Genomic DNA, 21,462 nt, shown 5'->3' with positions numbered 1-21,462 from the left:
GGGGGAGGGATGGGAAGAGAAGACAATAATACAAATTATGTGCTAAGAAGCAGAGGCTATCTGCTGTTATAGCAGAAGGATCACCATGTGCACTTCCAAGAAGTGTTTCCACTATACAGTGTAATAATCATGCCTATGCAAGGACTCCTGATTTAATGTGGGGTTAGATTTGGTGACCTGGACCTGTTCTGACCTGGTTTGGACCTTGAATCCAAATTGCAGTGCTACCAGTGTTGTAACTAACTGCAACACTAAGACACAAAGCTTTTCTTTCTTTTTTTTAATCCCTGGCTTCAAAGTTATAGTGGTCAATGAGCGAAGTCTAGCTCCCCTCCCGCCTCATACAATGTTGTGTTGCAACATTTTCTGTCTGAGCTCTGAAATGGGCTCTGTCTGTCTCCCTGTTTTGAGCTCTGAATTGATTTGCCTTGATTTAGAGTTGCCTTAACCAGATTTTGTTCACGGTTTGGCTAAATTGGTTGCATGGTCCCAATAATCAGAGTTTATACTCTCTACCACAAGCATTTATCTGAATCATAATTTAAACAAGCTTATTCATTGGCTGAATTATAAACCAGTGATTAAATATTCAATGCCTTTATAAAAGTAGCACCCTCCAAAATATATTAATGAACCACTTTCCATTCAAGTAGATATTTTAGTGTATCTTAGAGGAGTACAGTAATGTTAGCTTATAATTACTTACATTTTCAGCTTCAGAACGGGATTTAAATGTTAGAACAACACTTAAAGGAGAATCCTCCTCTTGAAGGCCTTCAATATCTCCAAATTTCTGTAAAACACATATTATGAATAAGATCTATGCATGCTCTTCTAGGGATGCATGTTAATGAACCCTAACTTATTGAAGCCAGTGCAATATAGTAGTTATAGTGATGGAGTAGGATGAGGGAGTTTGCAGGTTCAAATTCCTGCTCCTTGGACCATTTAATCTCTTAGCCTCAATCTACTTCATATGTGAAGATCACACATACTTGGGAGGAGGCAGAATACAAAAAGTGGGAATATGAGCTCAGGTATATTTGTGTATGTGTGTGTGTGTATTTTCTTAGCGACAGAACAAATTTCCAGGGGAGGCAAAAATTGCTCTCCCTCTTCTTCTAAGCATATATGTTTCCTGCTGCTCCAACAGTACTAATTGGATATCACCCATATTCTTGCCATCAAAAAGGCTTATGCTCCACCTACATTATGTTTACAGACAAGACAATGGTGTATTGGATACCCAGAGTGAAACAGAAGAAAAAGAAGCAGAGACCAGTGTTTCTGCTTATTGTCTGTAGATCTTCAAAAACACTTACCTGTCTATATGTAAAGAAAGGGTTAAAATTGTGGCAGTTCAATGATATTGGGCTCTCACATGAAAACTGGCTGGACTAGTTTGCTTTAGGAGTAAAAAATAAGTTAACCTCAAGTGACTCAAAGGTTGACTAATATATAAAGGTCATCCAAAGCAGCTTTAGACCCATGACAGTTCCACTAAAAGGTATTAAAAACATGCCTTGCACCATGTCGTGACTTGTTTGCGTAAGTAGCTTCCCAAAGATCAGAAATCTTAGGAGGAGGAGGTGGAAGTGGAAGTTACAGCTAGATATTCCTTGAGAGGGTTGATTTCCTTCAGAAGTAAGCTAAATGCAGGTGGATATGTGATGCCATTCCATTTCTAATTTCAACCATGAAGCAGACAAGATTAACCACAAAAGCAACTAACGCTATACTCAAAATGAAGGAAGCTACGTTTTAGGGCAGGGATCAGCAAACTTTTTCAGCAGGGGGCTGGTCCACTGTCCCTCAGACCTTGTGGTGGGCCGGACTATATTTTTTGGGGGGAAATGAACAAATTCCTATGCCCCACAAATAACCCAGAGATGCATTTTAAATAAAAGCACACATTCTACTCATGTAAAAACACCAGGCAGGCCCCATTAATAACCCAGAGATGCATTTTAAATAAATGGGTACATTCTACTCATGTAAAAACACGCTGATTCCTGGACCGTCCACAGGCCAGATTTAGAAGGCGATTGGGCCAGATCCGGCCCCCGGGCCTTAGTTTGCCTACCCATGTTTTAGGACAATCATAGCTTTATACTATTCTAGAATACAGTACAGAAACCAGAACAATTTAATCTAATTTTAGTTACAAATTGCTGACTTACCGCAAAGTGCTGCAGCAACTCATCTTTCTCCTCTTCCACAAAGCCACCAATGGTTATTGCTTTGGGACGGTGGTCTACCACCATATGATTCACTGTACCTCTCCCTCTCCCTCCCCGACCTCGTCCTCGTCCTCTGCTTTGAGAAGGCATCGATTTTCCACGACCAGCGGGCAAGATACCTAAACGGGCAGCCTACAGACAAAAGGAATACACTTTATCTTCCATGAACATTGTAACAGGTTTCATGCATAATATACAGCACAATTAAGATAGTGTATAACTTTGAAAACTTACCTCCACCTGTAACTGGGTGAGCTTTTTCCTTAATTCTGTTGTATCTTCCCCTGAAGACAGCCTTTTATGAAAGTCTAGCTCTGCATCCAAAAGTTCCTTCTGTGCCTTTAAAAGGGAATTGGGGATGGGGTGGGGAGAGCAAAAAGCAAGTTTGTTTGCATTTTATTCCGTTTATCTCCATACCAAGGTGTGTTAAGATGCTACCTCTTGGGTTTTAATTCTTCCCACCCACTATTTAAGGGCTTAGAGCCTTTTGGATAAAAACAAATACTTGCAAGCTCCCTTGGGCATCTATTTGGAACTACAAGCGAGGGATATAAAATGTGATAAATAAAATATTTTAAGGTAGGCTTTGACAGTTATAAAACTCTTATTACCCAGCATTGACACTAGCTGTGAGTAGCATGTGACCCCTAGAGGTGATTGGGCAAACTGCAGGCTCTCTTCAGTACGAATTAAGTTCTTAACCTGAGGTACCACTGTAGTATCTTCTGAAATGAAAACAGCTGTGTGTGAAGAGGACCTACCTCTGTTTTTGACTTCTGTTTTGATGCTGTAGAACTGGCAGATGAAGTTTTTAACTCATCTTTCAACTGAGAGATTTTTCCTGTTAGCTCTTTCAGTGTCTTCATTATATCTGCTCTTTCCTCTGGTTTTGTGGCCTTATTCTTTTCCAATTTTGATATTAACATCTATGAAAGTTAAAATAAAGAGGTGATGCAAGATTGAAAATACTTCATCCTCCACACTAGATAGAAAATCATGCACCCTTACAATGCTAACCAGGGGATACTCTGCTACTAAAAATTAAAATTAGACACATCCAAAGTTAATGGCGAAGTTAAATGGAAAAAAGCCAAGCATACCTTCTGACATTCTATTTGCTTCTCTAACATTTCTTGCTTTTTCTTCCTCATGTCTTGTTGCAGCTTCATTGCCTCCTAATCAAGAATAAAATGCTTTTAGTGAGCTATATGGCACATCCTAATAACAATGGCTAGAAAAAAATGGATTTAAACCACAATTTTAGGCAATATCATGAACAATTTAAATGTAAACATGATTCCACCAACTGCAGCATTAGAGTTTACAAGAGAACATAGTTATCTTCAGTTACAGATGCAAGTTGTGCTGTTGGTAGTTAGCAGAGTGGGCAGATCCTGACTGCATTCATGGCTCCTGGAAAGCTGTTGCAATAAGCAATATCAAATAAATGTCTTTGGTCAAAATTCAGATTATTTTACATATTCAGACTATTAGTCCTATCACTATGCCTAGAGTTTCTATTCTCTCACACAGCACCCCAATTGCAGCTATTCTATGCTGAATTACATGATGCTTTTGACTTGCGGAAGGCTGAAAGCCTGTTTTGTGCTTGTAAAATGTGTAATCTCATGTGGGATTGGAGAAGATAAAAAAGCAATGAAAGTCTTGCTATGCATGCACAAATGCTGGATAGCTGCTGTAGAGTTCAGACAAACCAACCAACATGTAACAATTCAAGGTTCGCTGAAGAACCCTCTCCCCCCGCCAACCAAAAGTTTGGCTGTTAGCTCAAAAACGAGTATCCCTTTAACACAAAAATATTGAATTACATTTCAAAAGCCAAGGCTCGTCACACTCAGGTCCGAATTGTCAAGGCAAAACCTATCAGGGAAAAGGAATTTCCCATCTCCTGAATTCCAATCCGAACTAGGGGTAGGACTAACAGGAAAACATGTCACACAATGAACCCCATTTTAAAAACTCATGGCTATGAAATATATTGAAATAATATGCAAACAGTTACCTGTTTCTTTTTAAAAACTTCTTGGACATCATGAGATTTATTTCCTGTACCAGGCTTTATAGATGTCTTCAGATTGGAGGAACTGTAAACCATCTTTGAATGGCCAATTGAAGTGGGAAACATCTGAAAGCAGCAATATATTTTATGATGACATGTGCTGTGGCATGATGAAGCTTTGTGCAAGCAACTTACTTATACTGCTTAGAAACCATCTGTTCATAGATGAAACCAAACTATAAGCTATCTCTCTGTGATATTTTAAGGGTTGTGTGGGGATGAAGTAAAGACTCTTACCAGTAAAAAACAGACTGAAGGAAAGTAGGCAGATATAAATTTCAAAACTAACCCTATCATTATGAAGGGAAAGACTCCACACAACATCACTCTAAAGCGAAAGGGGATATGTAAGATCTTTTGATGGGAGTTTCCCCCAACTCTCTTAATTGCAGTATCTGCTCCTTAATTGTATTGATTACATATTAAATAGGTAGAGTTAACAAGAATTAGAGTTTCATTTTATAAAATACTTACTATAGTTTAAAGAAAATGTACTTTAAAATTTTACCGGCAATAGTTGAGAATTTTCTCAATTTTGCTGATATGATTATGCCTTCACTATTCTGTTTCTTCAGATGTTACAGATCAGTCTACAACTTCTGAACTGAGCTTTCACTCTTCTCCCCTGCCTTTTTTTCTAACTCTGTTGTCACCTGGAAGGCCCCCCAAACCCATCATGTCTTTAAGGCATGAAAGCTGAAATCTTTTAATGCAGGTGAAAAAATTGGGGCTGTTTCTTGAGTTAGTACTGAGCCAGATTATCTCTGTGAATCTGCTTTTCTTGATCAACCTGCGACCACTCTGCAGCCCACAAAACACTTGCCTTGACACAGCAGACCTTTTAAGGGTGAGAAGTTTCTAGTCCTTTTTTAAGTGGGGGATGGCGTGGGATATCCCCCCCCCCCAAATATCACTAGTGACTTTGCAGAAAGAGTGGACTAGTGGAATTGAGGGCTTCTCTGAAAGCTGTAGTAAGACTTCTTAATGTGTTGGCCCTAGCAGGAAATGGTACAATTTGGATTCTGTTGGACACAGCATAACATCATGAACTAGACAGAGAACCCTGCTCAATAGCTGGAGATTTATCTAAAGTAGCTGGAGGAAGACAGTTATGATTGTTTCAAACATGACCCCTATCTGCTCTGGATTTCCCCCAACCCTCTTTAACAGATTTGGTGATGACGCAAGAAGACGCAAACCGGGGGGTGCTGTTGAGCAAACAAAAATTGCTGTGCTCATGCAATTACAGTATTTAGTTAAATACCACCCCGTGATTCTTAGTTCTGGGAGAGAGGGTTGGTGAGCTTGAAACCTGCCAGGCAGATTTCACTAAGGCACATCATCTGGCTTACCCATATCTATTGATAGTAGGGTGGTGGGCATACAGTGATGGTGCATGAGGATGGAAAGGACACAGTTTAGTCATTTTCCCGTTGGATGCTGAATCATGATTAAGTTCAATACAGCAAGGTGAACACCCTTGACAGAACCAGGCAAAACTTAACATCCTAACCACATTAAAGAAAAGATGTATGAATTTATGATTCATGATACACACTCTCCTTTACCTGAGCATCTTCTGCAGAAGCACTAGACTGGTTAAGCAATAAATGTTGAGCATCTGGCTGATTTCCACCAGGTGCTCCAAGACGATGTTTAACTGGGGCCTTGTTGATGACGTAAGCACCTGATGTCAGTGGCTTTGTTACCTGCATTGTGCATATAACATTGAAAAATGAGCTTTTGAATTTTGAAAACAGACCCACAGTTCTCTAAAGAGCTAAGGAAAAAGAAAAGTGATCAGGTTTATACAATGGCACTATACCTTTGCCATACTGCTGTGCATTGTTACAGCAGGAGGCTGTGGCAGCATTTGTTGCTGCAGGTGAAGCGGGTGATGAAGAGGTGGTGGCGCCTGCTGCTGGGATAGTGGCAATGGCTGCTGCTCATTGTTTTCTCGGTGCCATAGCACTCGTATAAACCGATTGTTCAACACTGCCTCTGTGCTAGAAATAGCTTTTCTCGCTTCATCATTTGTTAAGTACTGAATTAGAGCAGCTTCAGGATCACTCTTGAAGGCAACCTAAGAAAACATGAGGAAACATTACATAACAATACTACATTCTAAAAAGCACCCAAGGTATAATGCTTCAGTTTAAAAGGTTTTACTCCCTAATCCAAAAAGAGATGGATAGTGAACTGTGTATATATAGTATGTATCTGAGTCCCTTTTATGGAAGTTGCCAATCAAACCATTTTGGACTCACAGCTGTCCATGGAGGCGCACGTCAATTCTGTGTCCAGGGCAGCTGTCTACCAGCTCCATCTGGTACACAGGCTGAGACCCTATCTGCTGCAGACTGTCTCGCCAGAGTGGTGCATGCTCTAGTTATCTCCCGCTTGGACTACCACAATGCGCTTTACGTGGGACTACCTTTGAAGGTGATTTGGAAACAACAACTAATCCAGAATGTGGCAGCTAGACTGGTGACTGGAAGTCGCCACCAAGACCATATAAGACCAGTCCTGAAGGGTAAACATTGGCTCCCGGTATGTTTCTGAGCACAATTCAAAGTGTTGGTGCTGACATTTAAAGCCCATTTAGGTCCAGTATACCTGAAGGAGCGTCTCCACCCTATTGCTCAGCCCGGACACTGAGGTCTAGCTCTGAGGGCCTTCTAGAGGTTCCTTCACTTCACTGAGAAGTGAGGTTACAGGGAACCAGGCAGGGGGCCTTCTGGGTAGGAACACCCTTCCATCAGATGTCAAGGAAATACTGTAAACAACTATCTGACTTTTAGAAGACATCTGAAGACAGCCCTGTATCAGGAAATTTTTAATGTCTGATGTTTTACAATTTTTATATGTGCTGTAAGCCGCCCAGAATGGCTGGGGAAACCCATCCAAATGGGTGGGGTATAAATAATTATTACTATTATTATTATTAAATATGGTTCTACAAGCTATTGAATGGTAAGGTGTACTTAGTTTTTCACACATGGCTTTTCCATTTTGGCTTTATTTCCGTTAAATAAATCATATTATGACTGTAGCATAATATGTCATGTGTTGTTGTTCATCTGAGGTTGCATTTACCTAATTTTAAGACCTACTAAGGAACAGATGACTGTTATTAGGTTTCCATATGTAAAACCACAGAATTCAAAGAGGGTGCACTTTCTTTTTCCCATGACTGTATCATCGCCAAGTGGTTCTTCAAGCAAGACTCTAAGTTAGATTTATTTACTGTACCAGAGAATAATGCAGTATAGAACAAAGTGGAATATATAGACTGGTCCCAGAAACTTCCAGTCCCTCTTTACATTGCTGTATTACTAACCACAAGCGGCATATTATTGGTTTTACCTGAATGTTGACAATTGTTCCAAATTTGCTGAAATGTTCATTAAGTTGAGTAATATTGTTTAGCTCTGGTGGTATTTTACGAACTTCCAATTTGGTGTTTGTATACTGGTTCTTCTTCAGGAATCCTGGCTTATTCTGGTTATTAGTTTGTCTGAAGAGAAAAAAGATGGATTGACTCTTAACATTAACCAAATTATATTTAAATGTAAATACAACCATTCCCTTTTATTGCCTATAACCATAATGGCTACCTTGCTGTGCTAAACCAATACCCACTAAGCCAAGCACTGTCTTTAAAAAAGACCTGTCAGATACCCCAGGAAGCTCAGAAGCCACTGTGTTCCCAGCTTCAAGTAGTTCTCTAACTATCAGATCTAACAGTCACAGATAGCTATTGTCTTGACTATGAATGCTATACATTGACCGTGTTATATGAAACTTTACTTCCTTTTTCATTAAAGTATTTCAACTAATATCCATATTAAGTTCCAGTCATTTCACACAATGACAGAGGGTTACATTGGGATGCAAAGAAATATGCTGAATTCCTTGACCAACACATACTCACTAGATAGTTCTGGTCAAATCACTCTCTTTGAGGCACACTACATTTTATTGTCAGACTAAATTCACATGTTTTAAGGAAACCATTACATCTACAGAGTTGTGTCTAACCACCAAGGAGGACTTCTAATCACACGAGGATACAGGCTCACTGTTACATGGGTTTGCCGACAAGCATTTGGACTTCAAATGCTGCGGCATTCACTGTACTGACACGATGAACAAGCCGTTAACAAAGATGGCAAAGGTGAAGCAGATGTTCCTCTACCCTGCCTCACAATGCTGTTCTGGGAATAAAATAAGTAAGATTTTAAATTTACAGCAGCCTGTCCTGACTCTGGGGTATGAAATGAAAATTACTCAACTACGTTGTCAATATCTGGACATGGAAGTCAAAGAGCTTATCACTAGAAGCCTTCCTCAGCGTGGTGCCCTTCAACATCTATCAGTTTCAACCACCATGAACAACAGGCAGGTTTGGTGAGAGCTACAGCCATAACGTCTGGAGGACAACAGGTTGGGGAAGACTGACATTCCAGAAAACAAGGTGTAAAATTCCAAGCCCTTTGCCATATTATTGATTATTGTTAAATTGCAGTGAGACTTTTTTGTATAGTGACTAACAAACCCAATCTATTCTTTGCAACATTATCTTTGCAATGTATTCTTTGCAACACACAAGAGGAATTATTCACCATTTCTCATATAAGATTCTCATAAGTCAAAACCAAATAATTTTCAAATGAACTGAATGGGGCTCATTTTCATTCTGCCTGTTCTCTCTAGACACAGAAAATTCTTACTTTCCAATCCAGGGTTTCTTTGCAGATGGCCCTTCTACAGTGTTTGAAACCCGCTTCCTGTTGTCTGGCTCAAGCACCACTCTGGATACATTACTGCTGTTACTTGCAATGCCAATTGGAGGTTCAGTCTGGATGATAATATTAGCACCTGGAAAGAAAGCAAAGGATTGTATGCTTGCAATGAAGTGGAAGCAAATTGTATTTATAAAATGGTGAAGTGCAAACATGTACCAAACATTTCCCCAAAGGGCTCATAGCTATCCTGTCTACCATGCTTGGCCTTTCTAAGAAATATATACAGTGCTGAAATATATAGGATGCTGCAAGTTCAGGGTTTCTGAGAACAAAAAAATGCCATAAATAAATTGGACGGAATTAAAGATGCTCAGGGACGCGGGCGGCGCTGTGGGTTAAACCACAGAGCCTAGGACTTGCTGATCAGAAGGTCGGCGGTTCGAATCCCCACGACGGGGTAAGCTCCTGTTGCTCGGTCCCTGCTCCTGTCAACCTAGCAGTTCAAAAGCATGTCAAAGTGCAAGTAGATAAATAGGGACCGCTCTGGCGGGAAGGTAAACAGCGTTTCCGTGCGCTGCTCTGGTTTGCCAGAAGCGGCTTAGTCATGCTGGCCACATGACCCGGAAGCTGTACGCTGGCTCCCTCGGCCAATAAAGCAAGATGAGAGCCACAACCCCAGAGTCGGTCACGACTGGACCTAATGGTCAGGGGTCCCCTTTACCCCTTAAAGATGCTCAGACCAAGTACCACCTGCACATTAAGTTGGGTACAATTCAAAAATCAGGAACACAGGAAGATGCCTTACACCAAAACCAGACCATTTGTCCACCTGGCTCAGTATTGTCTATACTGATTGGCAGCAAGGTCCAGTGCCAGAGAGTGAACTGGGGATACAGAGCAGGTGCTCTACCACTAAGCTACCAACCTTCCTCTAAGTATGCATATGAAAAGTGTACATAGGATATTAACATAAGGAGATCAGGTGTCCATGAATCCGGACCACTGCTGGAGATTTGGGTTTCTCGGGCTTATTTTACACACAATTATAGCACTTTCTTATGAAGGGATCTCAGGGAAGATATATCTACTATTAGGCACAAACTGTATTTTAGTGAAAATATGAAAAAACTCATGCAGGAGAATCTGGATCTGATTCCAGACTACAACACACTGAACAGCACCAGTTGTAAAGATACTAGTGATCATTGTTTGCTTGCCACTCTTCAAATTGTGCATTAAAGAGAGGGAAAGAAAATACAAATTAGATATGAGGGAAAGAAATCACTGCACACAGAAAAAGACAGCACTGTCATCAGCATTGGGTTCATTTGCTATGAATGCCAAAGTCTGTTATGCTCCCTTGCTATGTATTCAGACTTTGAGGGTTTGGGTTTCAGGAAACAACATCTCACCTCTTGGATTTGTATCCATCTCACCAGATGTTAGGCCAATAAGATTCGGACGCTGCATTGGTGTCCTTGAAAAGAACTGTCGATACTGAGATCTACCAGTATTGGTAATACTAGGAGCCTCTGGATTGTAGCCATCTGGTTCATACGTATCTTTTGTGAAAGAAAAATATAGATTTCTGATTCATTTTAAAAAATCTTATGTGAGCAATATTATGCATTTGCTCAAGCAGAAGTGCTTTATCACATTTTAATATTTTTAACATTTGTTTGTTTTAAAGTAGGGCTGTAAAACCTTCTTGATTTTACTGTTTTGTCTTGTGTAAACAACACTGAGATTTTTTTTACATTCAAGTAGTGCGTAATTTTTATGAAGTAAAGAAAATATTGCACATAATTCACATGTACAATATATTTATATATAAACATGTGTTCAATTTGAGCTATGTAAATATGGCAGGGGGACGCGGGTGGTGCTGTGGGTTAAAGCCTCAGCGCCTAGAGCTTGCCGATTGAAAGGTCGGCGGTTCGAATCCCCGCGGCGGGGTGCGCCTGCCAACCTAGCAGTTCGAAAGCACTCTCAGGTGCAAGTAGATAAATAGGGACCGCATACTAGCGGGAAGGTAAACAGCGTTTCCGTGTGCGGCTCTGGCTCGCCAGAGCAGCGATGTCACGCTGGCCACGTGACCCGGAAGTGTCTTCGGACAGCGCTGGCCCCCGGCCTCTTTGAGTGAGATGGCCGCACAACCCTAGAGTCTGTCAAGACTGGCCCGTACGGGCAGGGGTACCTTTACCTTTAAATATGGCAGGAACCCTGCAACATGCATGTCATAACACAATTTTAAAATATTATTACTGTTTTGTTGCTTTAATCACAAAGGTGACCCAAAGGGACTTACAACACAGTATAACAAGACACTAATGAGACACCAGTCAGGCTGGCAAAAATTAATCCCTTTCCCCTTTATGTTGGACGGATTGTGGAAAACTTAGTTCATTTATTCATGTTTGGTGAGAATGCCCCTATATTGAAAACTTTTGGAACAGAGTATTCTTCATTATATCTGCAATTACAAGCCAACCTTATTCTCCAAATCCAGCCTTAGCCCTGCTATCTTTGGAAAATAGACGGGCTCCACCCTGCACCAGAGAGAACTAATAGGCTTCTTAGTGACTGCAGCATGATTAAGAAAATGGAAGAACCAGGCTGAAATACCCATGAACACATGGGAAAATAATATGTGGGATTCAGCAATGTCTGGGCACCTCACCAGACGCAGGAGGGCAATTAAAGGCATAACAAAAAGAGATACCTTCCAAGAAAAGTGCACCTCTTTTTTTAACCAAAATCAACTGCTCAATCTTCTCAGGGGAGAGGTTACGTTAAGTTATATGTTTGAACATTTAATGTGTAAGCTTATGTCTAAAGTCAATGGATAGAACCACCACCATTTGATGTACTGCTGGATAAAAACCAATACAAATTGTTGTCTTTTTTTTTTTTTAAATGCTTATTAAAGAAATGAGACCCCACTATTTCAGATGTGCAGTGCAAACAACATCACAAGTGCTGGTAGAACACAAGAGAAGTGGAAATCTTTATTTCCTTACGTTCTGATACTGAATATAGTAGGTTTTGGGGTAGTGGAGGAGGTAGTCTAGCTCCCACTGGTGCAAGGCTGGGCACTGTAGTTGTTCCTGGTTGGTCACGGCTGTTAATCAAACTTGCCTGTGATAAAGGTGGCCCTGGAATGAAACATAAACATTCTAAAAAGCTAATTCTGTTTTTTCATGCTTTACCACATTACAAAATATGGCTCTTCTTTTGAGCGGCTCAAAGCTAAATACTAATTTGTGTCCTGATTTTATATTGTCTGACCTTGGTTCCCTTACCTCTGGCCAGCACTTTGCTGCCAACTTCATTCATTCATTTCAGCTGCTCTGACCATGTGGTGGGCCTCCTTACATCCCTATAACTGGCTTTCTGTCTGCTCCCGTCTCCAGGATAAGCTCCTCATTCTTAGCCTCAAAGCCCTCTGACTTTTTGCCTGCGAAGTGTGTTCCAAAAGAGTTTTGCCACAATCTATTTGTTCATAATATACTAATATAACCCAGCAACAACTTTCATGATTTCAGCTTCACCAGCCTCAGCTGGGCTAAATTAATCTCTCTTAAATGACCTCAGCCTCTCTCTGTCTCCTATGAACAAGACTCTCTCTCTCAAAACAGCTGTGTGAATTCATGTGAGTGTAGGATGGTCCCATCCTCCGTTGGTTCTGGCCCAACCCAGCTTTGTTTTGGTACCACCTCCTGCTGGTATGAAGTCCTCAGATGGGCTGGCAATAAAGAAATGCAGCTGAGGCTTAAAAAGGTTTGCCAACATAGGCTTAGGACACTGGGGTTCTCCAGTTTTCTACTACTAGGGCTGGAGAGGACTGACAATTGCTGAGGCCCACTAGTCACAAAATGGTAGCAGATGGAGGTAGAGTTGGACATGATTAGCTGCAATTAACAATAGGATTTTTTATTAATACTTAATCCTATTTGGAAATTGCTAAACTCTTTGCCACTGTGATTTCCTTGTGGCATGGAGTGTTACAATTCTATTTCTTCAAGCCAGGTACACACATTGGCCTTGGAGATTACTGTGTGACTTAGTATTCCCATTTTAGGCAGAATTTGTTGATTCAGAAGCTCTAGGTGAAACAGACTAAACTTTATATTTTTATTCCTGCCCTCAACACCTCTCAAAATATTTTTACTCATCTCCTGCATTTTCTTTTTTTCTCCTTCCACACTTAATTTAAAACTTACGCCTCTCCATTCCAAAAAACTGATTTCTTTCATTCCTTGATCTTTCTCCATTCACCTTTTTCTCATATGACTGCTTCCTTCTCTTTCCAGTTTTATTATTATTATTATTATTATTAAGCTTTTATGTCTCCAATTTTCCTAAAAGACTCCTTTGGCTCTTTTGCCTTCGGAAAAGGACCTCTGCCCCAGTAAGCTCTCTGTCTCCTGGCCACCTTTACTCAGCATGCAGTGTTGCTGGTGTTAGGAGGGCCCAACCACAAGGCTACAATATGGCCAGGTAGTGGAGCATTGAGGCCACATAGAAGTATAGGCTTGATTACATACAGTTAAGCAACGTGGTATCACAGTCTTAACCTACATATTTTAATTGTTTTATATCTGTGTTATTTACTGTGCTCTAACTTAAGAGTGCTTAATTTTAACCTACTATATATTTACATGATCTCTATCGCTGTATATGTCCATATTTCTGGTCTGTGACCAAAATAAATTGATTAATTCATTTATAGTGAATGGCACCAAGCCTTGGTTAAAGCTGCTTTTCAATAAACTGGAGAAATTATTTTTCTATTGTAATGAACTTTCTGTGTGAGCTAGAAACAGGAAGAGCCAGTGGCATAACAATAACAATAGTAACAACTAGAACAACAACAGAAACAACAACAACAACAACGGTGTGGTCATTCTGACCTTCCTGACAGCAAACCACACCTTCTAAATATTTTCCACCTGTCCAATTACAACAATTCAGAATTTTTGCTTATTATTTCATCAACCTCAATAGAAATGTTGCAAAACGGGTAGGACTGAAGAAAGAAAACACATTATCCTTGCTGATCGATCCGAAATAAGGGGCTCATCCTTTGCTGTGCAAGGACAGGCTTTGAACAAGTCATAGACACACCTGCTGCTTGTTTAAACTGCTGGGTTCTTTTCTTATAATGGTCCATTGAAATAAACGGTCTTTGAAATAACCCCAAACTGATTTTGTTTTGCATTATAAACAATCTCTGAACAATCTTATTTTCCTGCCTCCAACAGCTCTCGCACTTTTGTCTGCAGAGGATCTGCAGCTGCTGAACAAATACCCAAGCTGGTCACAGCTTCAGTGAGGGTGCACACAGAAAATGAGCCCATTCTTCCCAGTGTCAAGGAAGAGCCAAATCAAGTCCACTTCAAATTCTAACCAAATTTCTCTCACACAATTTTTTCCATAATAGCTAAAGAGGACCTTCTATGTTGCATAATGCCTCTGAATATAAAGGAATATGGGAAGCTGTCTTACACTGACTCAAACCACTGGCCTTTCTAGCTTAGCATTATCTACATCTTTGGTCTTCAAGTGTGTGTATGGGGTGTGTGTGTGTGTGTGTGTGTGCGCGTGTCAGGCCCCACTACTGCTTCACTCATCTAAGGTAGGAACAGCAGCACTATGACCATAGAAGCAACACATTAAGAAATAGGTTCCCAAATGCTTGATTGGGTTTGCTATTTGTTGGTTTTCAGGAGCATCTGACTGGCTACTGTTGGAAATGGAACCTAAATTCTTCTAAATTTTTAATTATTCATCTGTTCTAGTGAATGCCCTAAATTATAATCCGGCACACACACACACACAGATATTTTTCAAGTATGATACTTTGTTCATCTAGCTGCCCTCTTATGATGAGCTTGTACTTTGCTCAAATCTCCAAACCAGTAAATAATTCAAAGACCTTAATTTACTCCCCTGACCCAATTTATCTCAGGATTAGTAATAAGTGACTACTGTGAATGATTTTTTTTAATAACTAAAACACAGCATTAGTGGACTTCCCTTTAAAGTGGTATGTTCTCTATTTTTGGTCTGAAACTAAATTTAATCTAGCCAGTTCTTTCTACCATCTCCGATGTTTTAGAGAGAGAAAATAGGAAAAGCTTTTTCATTATCCAAAGGTTTGAAAAAAGGCCCAACTCCTGAAGAGGGCTGCTAGTTGAGGCAAGTCCAAAAATAATTGCCTTTATACAATGAAGTAAATAGGGAAATGCTTTGACACTACTGTTACCTAGGTGCCCAGTCTGTCTGACACCTGGAGCGTGGCCCTTAACTCTTCACCTCCTTTAGCACTGCTGTATAAGTGGCTATGCAACGCAGAGGACTTTGATTAACATGACAGAAAATGCACACCAGCTATTCTTAAAAAGAGACACACTTGCCCTTACTGCCTGTGTGATCTGGCACCTGATCTATCCACCAACTGCCAACACAAGCACATGCTTCAATTTGTCCTGGCAGGAAAAAAACTCACACATCCTCAACATTACTGTTTCCACCAGTAAGCTAATCAACAACTGTTTGCATCTCTTGAGGTCCAAGATACACTATACATTAAAGCTGCAATCCTGCACCATTATGCTGCAGCCTTAGGATCAGTTATATACCTACGCTTGCATCCAATGGTATCACTAAGCAGAATGGGGGTGACACGAGCTCCATGGAGACATCCTGGTGGAATTGGTCAAAAGGGAAGGAGGCATGGGACAATGACAGGGAGAAAATGGATCCCTGGAAGAGGTTTAGCAGCTTAGGTGTCCGTCCAGTTCCAGGACAGTGGCTGTGTGGACTGCCACAGAGTGCCTTGGACACCCCGAGCACCACATCACAGCAGACTGATGTGACCCTGGCCCTGCCCACTGTCAGTGATGAACCCTCCAGGGGTCCTGCCTAGGGAAAAATGAGACAGTGAGCCAACCTTGTTGACTCTGCCTCCATCACAAGGATGTGGAGATGGCTGCGTGGGTGCAAACACTCAGCAGGCCCGGCCTATTTAGAGGAGAGCCATCTTGTTTACCCGGCCCCATGGCTCAACCCATTTAGGGTGTGTCAAGTGTTGAGACAAAATCTTAGTTTCTGTTTAGCCATATACCTAGACCACTGCTGCATCCGTTAACCTGAAAGCATCATAACCTGACATATATATATATAAATCAAACTGACCTTCACATTAAAGCCTTTGGCAAAAACCTAGCTAGGAGTCCGAGCACTGGATCTACTAGAGGGTCTAGGCAGGAGGAAAGCAGTTTTCAGCTATTCCCCCTGCAGCTCCCTCACCCAACCTTAAATGTGCTCTGGAGGGTCCTTCAAGCCCCAGATTCCTGTAATGCTACGTTAGCGAAATAAAGCACCATTTATGAAATGTTCTCAGTTATTGTGCCGACTGCAGTATTTTAAAGTGCTATTTTAAGGTGGAAATCTTACTTGGTATAGGAATTCTAACAGGTGGCGGCGGCCGAGGATGTACATGTGGCCCTGGCATTCTCATGTTGTGAGTTGGGCCTTGCGCAGGAGGCATAAGCATTCCAGGAGGAGGAAGTCCTGGGGGTGGTGGAGGAAATGGAATCATGCTTGGCAAAGATACCTCATCCACAACCAAGGGGTCATTTCCGTGATCATATTGACAGAGGTCACCAAGCACACAAAATCCTCTCTCTGTAAAATAAAAATAAATCACAATATAAACCATCATTAATGGTAGCTTACCTTCATGATTGATTATACAGATTACATATGAATGAATGAAAATAGATTACATATAGATTTTAAGACAAAGTCTCACTTATACTGTGTGGCTGGCAACAACAACGAAACAGTTCAAAACAACATTCTTAATTGCAAAATCTAAGTAGAACAACCAGAAGTAACACTTACCGTCGTAATCTCGACAGCGTCTTTTTGGTGGAGCGTTTCTGCCAAACGAATTAGGAGCAGAATGATTGTTGTAGTAATTCGACCAGCTTTCTGTTGTGTTTTCAGGATGGTGAGCAGGTGCAATCACAGTAACAGCACTGGGAATACACTGTGCTCCAGAGGAATACTGTTCAGTAGAGTTAACGGAAGACAAAGCCACTGGGTTATATGAGCTCTCCATATCACTCCTTTCACATTTGAATTTGGCTCGATCTCTGTGATCTGGAAAAAAAAATCGTAATAGATTAGGTAAGTTTCTATGTTCATCCTTGGTACTTGGAGATTCTCTGACAGCATACAGAAAATTTAACACCATAACAAATGCGAGGAAAAAAGTCTAAGCACAACCTGGCTAATGTCTTAATAGTGTACTCAGGCTCGTTCTTGCAAGACAATGTGAATATTTGTCCTGCAACGTATGCACTGACTAAACTGATTTCTTTTAGAAATAAAAAGTAAACTGTATTTTTCAAGTAATTTCAATTACTTTCTTTTTTCTTGAAAGGCTACGGCAACACAAGACCTCAGTTATTTTCAAAGGGGCAGGGATCCATTAAAAGTGAAGAAAATCCAACATTTATTCACTGCCAAAAGAAACCTAGCAATATAAAGCAGCAGCTTTTACCAACAGGGAAAGTATAACAGAAGGTACTGCTCTACCAGAATACACCTGAGAACAAATTAAAAAAAAAAAAAAATCCCTAGATTAAGTTGCTCTCAGATCACAGCTTTTAGCCAGCTTTATAATAAGTCAGCAATCACTTCTTCTCAAAGACAATTCTGTTTGTTGAATTTGCCAGAAATTTAGGATAAAATGTTCATTAAGAAGTATGACATTTCATTAACTCCCATGAAACACAGATTAGACGTTACTTGTCTATTATCCTTAAACGACTCACCAACATTTCTGTTTGCATCCCTTTCTTTGTTTGCCTCCTGGTCTTTGCTTCTACCTCTGCTGCGGCTACGACTTCGGCTAAGTCCTCTACTTTTACTGCGACTCTTACTTCTTCCCCTTCGCCAATCGTATTTGTCTCTATACAAATCGTTCCGTTCGTAGTATCTATCATAATCTCTCCATTTGCCATCATCTCTTTTTCTCTCTCTAGTTCTATTAAGAAAAACAACACATGCAAACAGGTGGATTTAGAATTACTGAAAATGCTTATGGCATCAAAACAGAACAACAGTTTTGACAGAGGGAAGTTTGTATGAAGAACTAAACAACGTAATTATATCCGAGTGGCGTCAACATTGAAAAAAACTACAAAAAATGTTAGGTGTAATAGCCTTAAAGCAAATAAACCCCAAATTGTTTCTTACTAAAGGATGCTAGTATTGCATAAAAATAAAAAATCATTCATATTAATATGGTTGGGGACCGCCCCCCTCCTGCATAAAACAATTATTTGCATCCATGGGCACAGAAGATTCAACTATTTCATTTAGATCCCATCTGTCCTGCAGCAAGCCCAAGGTGGGGTACATAGCTCTCCTCCACCCATTTTACCCCCACAACAACCCTGTGAGGTAAGTTAGGCTAAAAGTGATTGTCTGGCCCCCAAGGTGACCTGTTAATGGATTATGTGAGAATCTGTAAAACTTCCTGATCATGATACAAAAGGAGGGGACACATACATTACTAAATTTATCACAAAACTTATTATGATGTCTGAAACAGAGAGGTTTAATTGATTAGGAGGCCAACAAATGTTAACAAGTGTTAAAGAAGAATACTTCAGGTACTAACCTTTGCTCATTGGAATCTGAACGATTTTTCTGTGGGCTAGTATATTTCTTCTTTTTGCCCTCTCGCTCATCTTCAAAAGTCTCCTGAAATGGCTAAAGACAAACAGCAAATCATCACCTCACACAAAGCTCACTCCCGGGGGCGCGGGGAAGACCCCAAAGAATCTAAAAACCCATTTAAGCAACAAGAGAGCAAGGCTTGAGACAAGTCACTGTATACACATTTTAAATTTGCTTCTAGTGTCAAATGTAATGAAGAGGACAACTACAAAACAACCACCTCTCCCCATATGAACCAACCTGGACCCTACAATCATCATCTGAGGCTCTTTTGTTCTGTGGTGGCTCCCATCTTCCCCCAGGGAGGCTTGCCTGGCACCTATCTGTAGGCGCTGGGCAAAAACACTCCTCTTCTCTCAGGCCTTTGACTAATTAAACAATATATGGTGTTTTAAATGGGGTGGTGGCCTGCTTTTGTTTGTTACTATGGTATGTATTTTTATGTTACCATAAACTGCCCTGTAATCCTAGGATGAAGGGTGGTATAAACATTCAACAAACAAACAAACAAACAAACAAACGTCCATCATAATATTTTTTTATAATTGTTACCTTTAAAAAAAATTATTTTAATTTTGCAACTGCTACAATTTAGGTTTAAAAAGATTGCCTTTACAGTATAACTATGGAACCACTCATAATTTGTTGCAATATTCCTTGTGTTCAACAAGGCTGGATTACTACTTGGACTCAGAAGACTTGCTCAAGCGGGGTGGGGTGGGGGTGTCACAACTAATATGCTGTTTTATTACTTTCATTGGGTCTATGGGGAGAAGACCATGAAGACACGTCAAGGCTTTAAAATGTCAAAACTAGAATTTCAAATTGGGGCCTGAAACAAACTGGCAACCAGAGCAGTCGGGCCAGAATTGGTGTGTGTTATATATTCATGCTTCCTTGTTCTAGTTAACAATCTAGCTGCCATGTTCTGAACTAACTGTAATTTGGAAACTGTATTCAAAGTCAGCTCAATGTATGATACATTGCAGTAGTCTAATGTGAAGGTTACCAGAGCACAGACAACTGAAACCACGCTCATGTCTAGCTGGATAGGAACACAGCTGCGCTAGCTGGTGGAAGGCACTCCATGCCACTGAGGCAACTTATGCTTTCAATGACCAAGTTGGATCCAAGAGTACCATCAAGCTGTGCACCTGCTCCTTCAAAGGGAGTGCAACACCTTCAAAAAGATGCATTCTACTGATGCAGACAGAGGACCTGCACATTACCAATGTCTTAAGTCTTATTTGGATTGAGCTTCAATTTGTTGGCCCTCATCTAGCCCAGAGTTCCATGCGGTTGTTAAAAAGAATGGGGGATAAAATCGAACTCTGTGCTTTGGAAGCTTCATGCAGCTGAACCCTCTAAGCACTACCTTCTGGAGAGAACAAACCAAGTAGGAACAAAGCCTGTTCTCAACTCTGACAGCCTCTCTGTAAGAATATTATGGTCAATGGTATCAAAAAGTGCAGGGAGGTCAAGAAAAATCAATATGGACACATCCTCCCTGTCCCTTTCCTGACACCAGGCCAACAAAGGCAGTCTAGGCAACAAAGGCAGGCCTGAATGCCAACTGAAATGAAAAATCAGTCTCATCCAAGAGTTATTGGAGCTATTTCTGGGTTATTAGTTTTCATAAGCAGAAGAGCTGAAATCTCTAAACAGTCACTGAGAGGAGCTCTGCATAAAGTGTGCAACAGTCTAACTCTGTAATCTCAAAGCCATTAGTTTTCATTACGTAATGCAATTCATACTTTCTAAAAAAGTTTGTGGAAGAAAGACAACAAAAGTGTGACAGAATATACTGAACTGTCTATAGAAAGGGGGGGGGAGTCTAAACATGATTTAAGCATTCTCTAGTTAATCTTTTGATATCTAAGAGAATTTAGAATTAGAAATAAAAATCACCTCTAACGTTACATGAAATATAGGCATATGAGATGGGGGAGGAGTGGAACTGTGTGGTGTGAGGATATCATGTCTCATTTGACCTTATCTAAGTATAGCCAAATACTTTGCTGTAATATGTCCACCACTTACATCAGATCAGCCCGTCTGAGCTATGAACACATTACACTTTAACTGGTTTATTTCCTCCACTACTTACTCTTAAACAAGACACCCCTAGTACTATGAACTGTACAATCTTAGAACAGCCAAGGTTGTAGGATTTTAGCAAGCAATGTATGAAGTCAGACTCCACAGGATTCAGGATAGGTAACAGCATGCAGGGGTACTTGAAGTTGTGGACTCTGGTAGGGCGCCTCTCTTTTCAAGTAAACTTTCTCAAAAAGCAGAAGGTTGCAGAGGTCTGGTTATCTGGCTTCAGAATCAACTTTAAAGCCTGGTTGCACTCCCTTAATAGGAGTGACATTAGATTTAATAGGCTTGGACACTGGGTGTGCTGACTGATTCAGCTTCATCATTAGAAGGACAAGTGTAGCATGGAGAACCTTCTACCAGTTTAGATTGGTACAACAGTTACAACTGCAACTTTGCTGCACTTGCAGCACCGAAGTGACCTCCCTGGGGCACAAGCCTGGGTAGGGTGTATGGAGGTCCTGGGCTGCCATACGGCAAGACTTCCCTCTCAGCCTCGCTGATGTTGTTCAAAAGAAAGCAGAGCAATACATTG

The 21,462-nt window shown here is 40.6% G+C and overlaps 1 protein-coding gene across 1 annotated transcript in view; it reads right to left on the bottom strand.

The window, feature by feature from the left end:
- The window catches only part of LOC310672073 (RNA-binding protein 27-like), a 31,987-nt gene that overhangs the window by 4,251 nt on the left and 6,274 nt on the right, over nt 1-21,462 (bottom strand). Inside the window, exons 4-19 of the mRNA XM_083428622.1 lie at nt 18,769-18,860; nt 17,918-18,129; nt 16,980-17,240; nt 16,530-16,760; nt 12,089-12,223; nt 10,481-10,630; nt 9,054-9,201; nt 7,687-7,837; nt 6,146-6,403; nt 5,889-6,029; nt 4,264-4,386; nt 3,341-3,415; nt 3,002-3,166; nt 2,475-2,579; nt 2,181-2,372; nt 636-793 (exon numbers count right to left, since the gene is read on the bottom strand). Of these exons, the coding sequence (XP_083284748.1) occupies nt 659-793; nt 2,181-2,372; nt 2,475-2,579; nt 3,002-3,166; nt 3,341-3,415; nt 4,264-4,386; nt 5,889-6,029; nt 6,146-6,403; nt 7,687-7,837; nt 9,054-9,201; nt 10,481-10,630; nt 12,089-12,223; nt 16,530-16,760; nt 16,980-17,240; nt 17,918-18,129; nt 18,769-18,860 (2,574 nt within the window). The 3' untranslated portion in view covers nt 636-658. The remainder of the gene's footprint in view (nt 1-635; nt 794-2,180; nt 2,373-2,474; nt 2,580-3,001; nt 3,167-3,340; nt 3,416-4,263; nt 4,387-5,888; nt 6,030-6,145; nt 6,404-7,686; nt 7,838-9,053; nt 9,202-10,480; nt 10,631-12,088; nt 12,224-16,529; nt 16,761-16,979; nt 17,241-17,917; nt 18,130-18,768; nt 18,861-21,462) is intronic.

Source organism: Podarcis tiliguerta, assembly GCF_965153285.1.
Source record: "Podarcis tiliguerta genome assembly, chromosome: 2".
Lineage (NCBI taxonomy): Eukaryota > Metazoa > Chordata > Lepidosauria > Squamata > Lacertidae > Podarcis > Podarcis tiliguerta.
The sequence above is the reverse complement of the archived record's forward strand: the minus strand, read 5'-3'. Positions and strand labels throughout refer to the sequence as shown.